We start from the raw sequence: 11614 nt of genomic DNA, 5'->3' as shown, positions 1-11614 counted from the left end.
CAGTGTGGTAAGTAACGTTATTATTGCATCCAAGATTGATACACGGCTGGCTAGGCAGTTGGTAGTCATAGTCTTGTGTTATAAAATAAATAAACAATCAGCAATGTCTCGCTTCATGAATGGCCAGCACAGCAGTAGCCTAACAGTACTGCTCCTAAAAAAAACTATTTACAAACGTTAACGTTAAGCACAGAGAGAGAGAGAGAGAGAGAGAGAGAGAGAGAGAGAGAGAGAGAGAGAGAGAGATAGAGAGAGAGAGAGAGAGAGAGAGAGAGAGAGAGAGAGAGAGAGACTCACTGTTTAGTTGAAACGTCCAGGGCAGGAGAGCTTGATAAACGTGTATAATCCGCCATATAGCTTGTTAGCCAAGTGTTAGCTCAGCTGAGCTCGTTAGCACAACACTCAACAAGTACATTCCTTTGTCCATTTCCGCTCGAACAGACTGCAAACTACCTGGCGTTCTATCGCCATGCTCTAAGACAAACTCTAACCTTAACCAACTTTGAAAGAGTGCCTAAGCTTAACAGTCTAAAGAACTTGCAGTCACGGCACGGCACGCTCTAAGACAAACAACAGTCCTAGACCAACCTAGGAACCAAGCTAGAAGCTAGAATTGGAACATTAGAAATTGGATTCGGCCAATCAGAGATCGTCTCTGTGAAATTCTGCCATGGAAAAAAATACTGGCGTCGGCCAATCAGAGAGCGTCTCCGCGAAATGCGGCTATGGAAATTCTTCACAGAAGTTCACGCTGCTGGCTAGACCGCTTCAAATCGCGCTCGGATTCCAACATAATAGTCATATTTCAACGCACAACGCCGTATGCACTGATTGGCTGTGACGGAGACAGCGATCAAACTGTGACGCGCACTCAGAGCGCTATCGCGTATAGCCCGGGCCGAGAAATACAAAAAAATAAAAAAAATAAAAAAAACGTGATGTCACTTCCTGCTCTGGAAAACGATGTTTTTTTTAATTTAGATAATAACGTTATATTGTGCATTGGAAATACAAACATACTTAAAATGAGTAAATATTATTAATTTGAAACATGTTTATATTATTTATAGGGCTATAAAACACAAAAACGAAAAAGTTTTATTGTCTTCTTCTCTGATTTAACAGCAGCTGGCCAGCAGGTGGGTCGGCGCCCTAGCGCCCCTAGTGGTAGAGCCGCCACTGGGGAAACCCTTGCGAGCACGGGGAGAACATGCAAACTCCACACAGAAAGGCCTGGGAGATACCCCACCTGAGTACCTGGCATCATGGAAACCTGGTCCCCAAGCGGGAATCGAACCCTGGACCTTCTTGCTGTGAGGCGACAGTGTTAACCACTACACCACTGTGCCGCTCATGTTAGTTAGGATGTAGTATTAACTATATTGAGTGATACTCCTTTCTTTTTAGTGGTCAGGACTGAGTTAGACCCCGGGTCAACATTGACCCGCTAACAACGGTCAGTGGTGCCACTTCCTAAAACAACTTGAGGGATATACGAGGCTGATGGATGTGCAACAATGTCTAAATATCAAGTATAAAACAGATTTTTATTCAAAGCACTTTACAATTTTTTGTTCCTCACATTCACACACAGATGGCGGAGGCAACCATGCAAGGTGCCAACCTGCATCATCGGGAGCAGTTAGGGCGGGGTAAAGTGTCTTGCTCAGGGACATTTCGACACGCTGCCCGGGAGGAGTGGGAATCGAACTGGGAACCTTTCCCGACTACCAGACGACCGCTCTACCTCCTGAGCCACTGTCGCTCCCCCGGCAATAGTATCAAGAAATAGTTAGGAAATTATTATGGGGAAACCCTCATATCATAGAATGTATAGCTAATACAGAATACAGAGCTAATGAGTGCTTTGTAGGATTTAGAGGAACACACCGACATTATGGCAAATGCGCTTACCATCTTCTCCAGAGTCAGACAAGAAGATAGATACTAATTTCCTCTCTGTGTGTTCAGTAGAAAGCTATCAGGCTGCAAGCTAGGCTAGCTTGGCACAAATTAATGGAAGCAGATTTGGACCACTAGCCTAGATGAACCCTTTCACTGCCGCACTGCCAAGCGGTTAACCCTTTCACTGCGACAATACACAGAAGGTTAACCCTTTCACTGCCACACAACAGCAGGTTAACCCTTTCACTGCCACACTACAGAAGGTTAACGTCGGTAGTGTGATAGTAAAGGGTTAACCTTCTGTAGTGTGGCAGTGAAAGGGTTAAACTTCCGGGAGAGTGGTTTTTGGCCAACAGCTAGGCTAGCTGGTCCGTATCCGCTTCCATTAATTTGTGCTAAAGCTAAGCTAGAGAAGACGGTAAGCGCATTTCCCATAATGTTGGCATGTTCCTTTAAAAACAGGAATCTGGCAACCACTACAGAGAAATGTGAGTACACAAGTTCAAGTTCAACTCAAGTTCAAACCTATGTTACTCTATTTCATTAGCACTAAAAGTGATTATCCTTTTTTGATTTAGTAACTTCAGAATGTTACCTTTCAAAAGAGACCAGGCTCATGCATGTGCTATACGTATAAAGTATAAAGCTTTGCAAAAAGTATGCAGTCCTCAAAAACAAAAACAAAAATGGCCACTTTTTGGCCCACCCGATATTTAAGGGACAAAATTGTCCTCTTCAAAAACGGCATCAAAATATTATTATATTGAAATAATTTCTTTCATGAATCTTTTATTCAACTTCAGCCCTTATCATAACCACCACATATTCAATACATTTTAGAATTGTAATCCGTTAAATGCCAGTGTGTGTGATGGCATCAGAAGTTATTTTTAAATATTTTCAATATATGAAATACAAAGTGGATTTTTCTGGGGGGATTATTACAGGCTAGCATATGTCAATGATTAGCAACAACACAGATTTTGATGGATTTGTATTTTTTTGTAATTTCAGATGAAAAATTAAATACTCCACTTTTCTGAAAAGAGTTCTTGTTAAATCTGACATTACAAAAAAACTAAAAATCCATAAAAATCTGTTGTGTTGCTTATCATTGACACATGCTAGCCTGTAATAATCTCCCTGAGAGAAATCCACTTTGCATTTGATATATTGAAAATATTAAAAATGTTGTGTTTTTTTTAACAATCATTTGTGATTTTACACACATACACACACAAACACACACACTCATGCTCACAGTTTTCTAATTGTAATCAGATAACAATTTCATTATTTCCTTCAAACTCAAGATTCTCTTCATTGCTGTCAAATTGTATTTACAAAATCGATGCCAGGGACCACAGTACAAAAAAACCTACTCTTTCTTTGTCTTCACAGTCCGCTTCCTGCAGCATTTGCGCACACAGAACAAGCAGCCTTTCAGTATCACTAATACACAGACCACAGTGATTAGAATCAGGAGGCCGATGACATCCAGACTGTGATACTGGATCCAGTTCAGCTCATGCGCGGCAGGCCTCAGGTGCTCGGCCCCTTTATGTCTCATGACGAACTCCGTCCAGAACACGGCCAGGTCCAGCGGCTCTACGGGCCGGTCCTTGTGGATCGCAGACAGCTTCTCCATGTTCCCTTTGTAGCTGTGGAGTCATCATGAAGCCCGGTGATGTAACAGATACACACGTCAACAACATTATACATTATCCTGAGTTTCCCCAAGGGGATTAATAAAGGAACACTTGACTTGAATTAAACATTATACAGCTAATGTTGACATGAAGACAACATTCCAGCGACTTCGGGTCCTTGAGAAGCGCTATATAAATAAAATGAATTATTATTATTATTATTATTATTATTATTATTATTATTATTATTATTATTATTATTATTATTATTATTATTATTATTATTATTATTATTATTATTATTATTATTATTATTATTATTATTATTATTATTATTATTATTATTATTATTATTATTATTAACATTATACAGCTAATGTTTACATGAAGACACCATTATACAGTACAGCTAATGTTGACATGTTGACAACATTATACAGCTAACGTTGACATGAAGAAAACATTATACAATACAGCTAATGTTGACAGGTAGACACCATTATACAGCTAATGTTGACATGAAGACACCATTATACAGCTAATGTTGACATGAAGACACCATTATATGGCATAGTTGACTTTACTTTAACCTGGGACCATAGGATCCACAGGCAGCCGCACTAACCAGCTGAGCTAAAGGGTCAGACCCGTTAGCAGGTGCTGGTTGACTGTAGTTTACACTAACCAGCAGAGCTAAAGGGTCAGACCCGTTAGCAGGTGCTGGTTGACTGTAGTTTACACTAACCAGCTGAGCTAAAGGGTCAGACCCGTTAGCAGGTGCTGGTTGACTGTAGTTTACACTAACCAGCTGAGCTAAATGTTCAGACCCGTTAGCAGGTGCTGGTTGACTGTAGTTTACACTAACCAGCTGAGCTAAAGTTTCAGACCCGTTAGCAGGTGCTGGTTGACTGTAGTTTACACTAACCAGCTGAGCTAAAGGGTCAGACCAGTTAGCAGGTGCTGGTTGACTGTAGTTTACACTAACCAGCAGAGCTAAAGTTTCAGACCCGTTAGCAGGTGCTGGTTGACTGTAGTTTACACTAACCAGCTGAGCTAAAGTTTCAGACCCGTTAGCAGGTGCTGGTTGACTGTAGTTTACACTAACCAGCTGAGCTAAATGTTCAGACCCGTTAGCAGGTGCTGGTTGACTGTAGTTTACACTAACCAGCTGAGCTAAAGTTTCAGACCCGTTAGCAGGTGCTGGTTGACTGTAGTTTACACTAACCAGCAGAGCTAAAGGGTCAGACCCGTTAGCAGGTGCTGGTTGACTGTAGTTTACACTAACCAGCTGAGCTAAAGGTTCAGACCCGTTAGCAGGTGCTGGTTGACTGTAGTTTACACTAACCAGCTGAGCTAAAGGGTCAGACCCGTTAGCAGGTGCTGGTTGACTGTAGTTTACACTAACCAGCTGAGCTAAAGGTTCAGACCCGTTAGCAGGTGCTGGTTGACTGTAGTTTACACTAACCAGCTGAGCTAAAGGTTCAGACCCGTTAGCAGGTGCTGGTTGACTGTAGTTTACACTAACCAGCTGAGCTAAAGGGTCAGACCTGTTAGCAGGTGCTGGTTGACTGTAGTTTGCACTAACCAGCTGAGCTAAAGGTTCAGACCCGTTAGCAGGTGCTGGTTGACTGTAGTTTACACTAACCAGCTGAGCTAAAGGGTCAGACCCGTTAGCAGGTGCTGGTTGACTGTAGTTTACACTAACCAGCTGAGCTAAAGGTTCAGACCCGTTAGCAGGTGCTGGTTGACTGTAGTTTACACTAACCAGCAGAGCTAAAGGGTCAGACCCGTTAGCAGGTGCTGGTTGACTGTAGTTTACACTAACCAGCAGAGCTAAAGGGTCAGACCCGTTAGCAGGTGCTGGTTGACTGCGGCCGACTCAAACCAATGTTGGCTTGAGTTGAAATTCTATCACTTAGTTACTTTGATCTTGAGTCACAATCTTTATTGCTAGGTGACTGCCTTAGGGTGTTGATACCCTATTTGGGTAACATGGAACTTAAAAAGTCAGAGAGTAAAATGTACATTTAGAATTGACTGTCGGTCTGGGGAGGGGAGGGTGTAGACTACCACATGCTGCCCTACTGTTGGTCTGGGGAGGGTGTAGACCAGTGGTGCCCAACCAGTCAATCGCGATCCACAGGTAGATCGCGGGCTGATTTCAAGTAGATCTCGATTAATACAATTCGATTATAAACAAATAAAAAAAAAGAAAATTTCTTTTTTTTCTTTTTTGCAAAATCAACTCTGCCTCTCTTTGTTAACTACAACAAGCAATGCTGTTTGTTATTTAAGATGAGGTCGGACTCGGCACTGACAGATTTGTGTTCATTGTGCTGCTTTTATAAAGCCTCAAATGACGGCTTACAATATTTCATGAAAGCAAAGCATTTTGTTTGTCTAAGATTTAAAAAGGTTTAAACTTTACAGCACTGACACAGTTGAACAAAGTGCTGTACAAGTCCCACAACATTAAAAAAAAAATTATAAAAAAGAATTAAAAATGTATCTCGAAGCTTCGGCCCCAAAGCTTCGAATTCCAAAAAGAAATCAAAGGTCAGCCCTACTACGGATAGCTCATTATATTAACTGCGTTGTTGTTTGCAGGCTTGCAGCTGTTGGTTAGCTAGCTATCTTTCTCAGTTGGCTAACGTTAGCTACTTTTTAATTCACAATGGAATGGCTAGCTAACTAACTGTACAAATCGATGTGATTTGGCTGAGACCGTAATTTGTACGGTTGGCTGGATTGGTGGTGGCCAGCTGGCTAGCTTTTCAATCAATCAAGCTGGCAGTTCGTAGTGCAGTAGCTGGCTGGAGTGGATAGCTGTTGTATTGTGAGTTAAGGTAGCCAGCTGGCTGGCTGGCAGTTCGTGGTGCAGTAGCTGGCTAGATAGCTGGCTAATGTTGGCCAATATAGCTGTAACTGAATGATGCTAGCCTTATGTGGTCTTATGAGTTTCAGTTCATAGGAAAAAACGTTGACTATAATGGTCAGAAGTTAATTAACTGTATATACTCTCTTTTAGAAACTCTGTCTCTTAAACAGTGCTGTATATCTTGTATGTCATAAATGGCTGGATGTAACTACTGTTTATCTGTATGTCAAATGTTATGATGAATTGAAAATGGGGGACCCTGATGTAAACAAGAGGAAAGTCTTTCTCTGGTCTGCATCCCCTTAACAATTGTGTGTATTGAGCCGTACTGTATTGTACCCATTCTGCAATCTGTTAATAAAATGTTCAATCAATCTGTTATGCTTAACATGCAGTACTATTAACTTAACTTAATTTCTAAGATTAGATCATTTAGTTATTTTTAAATGTCTGATCTAAAGATAAACAAAGGGTTTTAAAAGTGTTATTATCTTCTCTTATAGTACCAGAGAGAAGCTGAGGAGAATCGACCAGCAACAAAAGCAAAATTTAGTTAAATAAAAAAAAAATATATATATATACATATTTATCTTTATTAAATTTTTTTTTACTTTTTAAGATTTAACATTTTTCCCTGTGGTATCGAAAATGGTATCAAATATCGATACTTTTCAAGGTATCGTATCGAAGTTCGAAATTCCAGTATCGTAACAACACTAGTGTGTTGTCAGTTGCAATGTGACAGCTCTGTTTACACATCATTCCTATTCCCTTTTAATTGTACATATATCATTTTTGTTTTGATTGTATTGTTCCACTTTTGCTTTGGCAATGTAAACTCATGTTTTCTCATGCCCATTGAATTGAGTGTGTGTGTTGTCTGTGTGTATGCAGAGTGTGAAATAAATGGGTCATGCTGCCTGCATGCCCAACGTGAGAAGTTAGTCTCGTCATTCTTGTAATTGCTACACACTATATAAAATAGCATATTATATTATATACCCATTCAATATGCACATGACAGAAAATATTATATGCCATATAATATGTTCTGTCATGTGCATATTGAATGGGTATTACTAATACTATTAATACTAATACTAGCCGAGAGTAGGTCAAATTTTGGCTGGTAGCTCTCGGCTAGGTGGTAAATTAAAAAGTAGATCTTGGTTCAAAAAAGGTTGGGCACCCCTGTGTGTAGACTATCACATGCTGCCCTACTGTTGGTCTGGGGAGGGTGTAGACTGCCACATGCGGCCCTACTGTTGGTCTGGGGAGGGTGTAGACTGCCACATGCTGCCCTACTGTTGGTCTGGGGAGGGTGTGACTATCACATGCTGCCCTACTGTTGGTCTGGGGAGGGTGTAGACTACCACATGCTGCCCTACTGTTGGTCTGGGGAGGGTGTAGACTACCACATGCTGCCCTACTGTCGGTCTGGGGAGGGTGTAGACTGCCACATGCTGCCCCACTGTTGATCTGGGGAGGGTGTAGACTACCACATGCTGCTCTACTGTCAGTCTGGGGAGGGTGTAGACTACCACATGCTGCCCTACTGTCGGTCTGGGGAGGGTGTAGACTGCCACATGCTGCCCTACTGTTGATCTGGGGAGGGTGTAAACTACCACATGCTGCCCTACTGTTGATCTGGGGAGGGTGTAGACTACCACATGCTGCCCTACTGTTTCAAGTTTCAAGTTTCAAGTTTCTTTAATAGTTGTCATACAGAAGTACAGAATACTTTTGTACAAAATGCTTCTTACTGTTGCGCTCCAGAGACTGTGCATGACAAGATAAGTATGAAATAAAAACATAGTAAAAATTAGAAGTAAAAAAAGAGGTCACAGTGTTCAGTTTAGACATATGTACAATGTTCGTAGACGTAGTTACCATACAATATACAATACTGTGCAGTGTACTAATATACAATACTATATAGTGCAAGGCATAAATGGACGAGGTGCAGTTTAGGTACAATTCACAGTAGGTGTACGAGTTGTAGTGCAAATCCTTTATCAATAAATATAAAGTGTAAGTGTGTTTGTGTGATCTAAAGTGTGGAGAGTGGGTGCTGCAGTGTGTTGTTTGTTTGAGTGAGTGTGTGCTTGTGGGTGTGTGTGCTGTGTGCATTTGATGGTTGTTGCATAGTGATTATTGTTCGTTTAGCGATTATTGTTCGTTTAGCAGCCTGATGGCCTGGGGATAGAAGCTCCTTCTGAGTCTTTCTGTGCTCGCCATAAGACTCCGGTATCGCTTGCCTGACGGCAGCAGTTCAAAGAGGCAGTTGTTCGGGTGGCTCGAGTCCTTAATAATTCTCTTAGCCTTCCCCTTGCACCGCTTGTTGTAAATGTTCTGGAGGGTGGGAAGCCCCCCTCTAATTGTGCGTTCGGCTGAACGTGTCACTCTTTGTAGTCTGCTACGGTCTTGTGCAGTGCTATTCCCAAACCAGGAGGTGATGTTGCCGGTCAGGATGCTCTCTATTGTACATGAGTAGAAGTTCCTAAGGATCTTCTGACTGACTTGGAACTTCCTTAGGCGCCTGAGGAAGTAGAGGCGTTGTCGTGCCTTCTTCACAACACTGTCAATGTGTGTGGTCCATGTCAAGTCCTCGGATATGTGGGCTCCGAGGTACTTGAAACTGTTCACTCTCTCAACTGGTGCCCCGTCGATGCTGAGGGGGCTGTAGTCCTTGACCCCCGACCTCCTGAAGTCCACAATCATCTCTTTTGTTTTGCTGACGTTCAGGGAGAGGCAGTTCTCCTGACACCACTGTGACAGGTTCTCTACCTCTTCCAGGTAGGCCCTTTCGTCGTTGGCAGAGATCAGGCCCACCACTACTGTGTCATCAGCAAATTTGATGATGGTGTTGTTGTTCCGCTGTGCTACGCAGTCATGTGTGTACAGGGAGTAGAGGAGGGGGCTCAGAACACAGCCCTGGGGGGCCCCTATGTTGAGCGTGATGGATGAGGAGGTGCAGTTGCCGGCTCTTACCACCTGGGGTCTGCCCGTCAGGAAGTCCAGGACCCACTGGCACAGGTCATAGTTCAAGCCCAGGTCCCTGAGCTTGGCTATGAGTTTGGAGGGGACTATGGTATTGAATGCTGAGCTGTAGTCGATGAACAGCATTCTCACATAGTTCCCCTTCCTCTTGTCCAGATGTGATGATCTGGGGAGGGTGTAGACTGCCACATGCTGCCCTACTGTTGATCTGGGGAGGGTGTAGACTACCACATGCTGCCCTACTGTTGATCTGGGGAGGGTGTAGACTGCCACCTGCTGCCCTACTGTCGGTCTGGGGAGGGTGTAGACTATCACATGCCTCCTCCGATACATGTGGAGTCACCAGCCGCATCTTTTCACCTGACAGCGAGGAGTATCACTGGGAGAACGTAACGCGTGCGGAGGTTCACGCTATTTCCCCCAGATCCCCTCCCTGCTGAACAGGCGCCCAGACCGACCAGTAGGAGTCGCTGTTTGCAATGACCAAGACTCATATACCCCACCGGCTTCCCACCCACGAACACTGCCAATTGTGTTCGTAGGGGCGACTGACCAAGCCGGAGGTACCGCTGACAGCTGGATTCGAACCCAGTGTCAATGCAGTGGTAGGCAAGTGCTTACACCTCTATGCTACCCAGCCGCAGCCCCCATTATAATCTCTTTGTCTCACCTTTTGTCATGGATAACCTTAGAGAGGGCCTCCACCAACTTCTCTGTGGTCACATCGAAGGCATTGACCATCTCTGCCACCCCGCGGGCCACCATGCGCTGCACGTTGTCTCCTTGGTCCCCAAACAGTGGCATCATCACCATGGGAACCCCGTTACAGATGCCCTCGTAGATGCCATGTGTCCCTCCATGAGTGATGAAGGCTTTGGCTTTGGGATGGCCTACGTGGGCACAGGAAAGAAAATGCAAGCGTTGCAAAATAGTTGTCACAGTAGCATTGTGAGGGTTTGAGTAGCACTGTTGGTGCATGACCCAGTTCAAATGGAATAAGCGAGGTGTAAGAATGCCCTGTTTGTGAAACGTTGGCAATTGTGTTTTTTATTTCAATACTAAGGATTCCATTTGCTAAAAATAATGAAATAGAAATACCTAGAAGGTCGTTTTGAGGTAGCCACTTCATAAGTTTGACGTTCGAGGGCAGATCTTCGGGGACAACTCCAGTGTATCTCCACACCACCTGAAAACATCAACAGCAGCACCAGAGCTTAACATCTCATCTACACACCATTAGTATTTACTAATATGGGGTTTCTGGAGCTAATCCGTGCAAGAGACAAAGTTCTATGGTTTTAGACTGTTGCAAGTATAATGATTACGTCTATGTACTGTATGCTGTATATGTACTGGAGTGCTACAGTTTCCAGTGGCTGATGTGAGAATGCTGCTGACCGATGTGGTGCTGACTGATGTGACTGATGTGACTGATGTGACTGATGTGACTGATGTGACTGATGTGACTGATGTGACTGATGTGGTTCTGACTGATGTGACTGATGTGACTGATGTGACTGATGTGGTTCTGACTGATGTGACTGATGTGACTGATGTGACTGATGTGCTGCTGATTGACATGCTGCTGACTGAAATGCAAAATGACTAAAACAAGAGTATTTCTGTTTCAACTTTGTGAACGATTCCCTCTAATCAGCCGATGAGTTGATCCGACTGAACGAGTGAAGACTCATGTATTGTATTTTTACCCTTTGAGGGATTTGCCTGAAGGCTTCAAAGAACTGTCTGGCTTTCTCCTCGGGCATCTGAGACACCATGGATCCCAGGGTAAAGACGATGAAGCCGTCCTCCCCAGAGCCTTCCACGAACTCCTCCAGGTCCTGAAGGGGGAGGAAACAGGAAGACATCAAATTATATTGTCAAGGTCTAACATACAAGAGAGAGCCTCACATTAAAAAAAAAAAATGCAAAGAATAATCAATAAGTCACTCGAATCACTCCACCGCCAAAGAATAATGGGTCCCATTCCCGAATATTTTCCAAAGAGTTCTCTTGGAACCGACTGAGACAGAATCAATGACAAGTTCACTCTGAGTCCCCAACGTGCTGGTAATATGTCTTAAGGGGCTGAAACTATCTGAGCTGAGATAATCTGCGTTCGGGAATGGCACCAGTCTGAAACATGAACGCGTGTTCCCGTCTGGTCATTTGCATACAAAAC

At 43.3% G+C, this 11614-nt stretch overlaps 1 protein-coding gene across 1 annotated transcript in view; it reads right to left on the bottom strand.

Annotated features, from left to right (window-relative positions):
* Positions 1-1528: 1528 nt before the first annotated feature.
* LOC311229290 (UDP-glucuronosyltransferase-like) overlaps positions 1529-11614 on the bottom strand; it is a 29457-nt gene continuing 19371 nt past the window's right edge. Inside the window, exons 2-5 of the mRNA XM_084315363.1 lie at positions 11142-11273; positions 10531-10618; positions 10103-10322; positions 1529-3566 (exon numbers count right to left, since the gene is read on the bottom strand). Of these exons, the coding sequence (XP_084171489.1) occupies positions 3284-3566; positions 10103-10322; positions 10531-10618; positions 11142-11273 (723 nt within the window). The 3' untranslated portion in view covers positions 1529-3283. The remainder of the gene's footprint in view (positions 3567-10102; positions 10323-10530; positions 10619-11141; positions 11274-11614) is intronic.

The sequence above is a fragment of the Notolepis coatsorum genome (genome assembly GCF_963971535.1).
Source record: "Notolepis coatsorum genome assembly, chromosome: 5".
NCBI classification, from domain to species: domain Eukaryota; kingdom Metazoa; phylum Chordata; class Actinopteri; order Aulopiformes; family Paralepididae; genus Notolepis; species Notolepis coatsorum.
The sequence above is the reverse complement of the archived record's forward strand: the minus strand, read 5'-3'. Positions and strand labels throughout refer to the sequence as shown.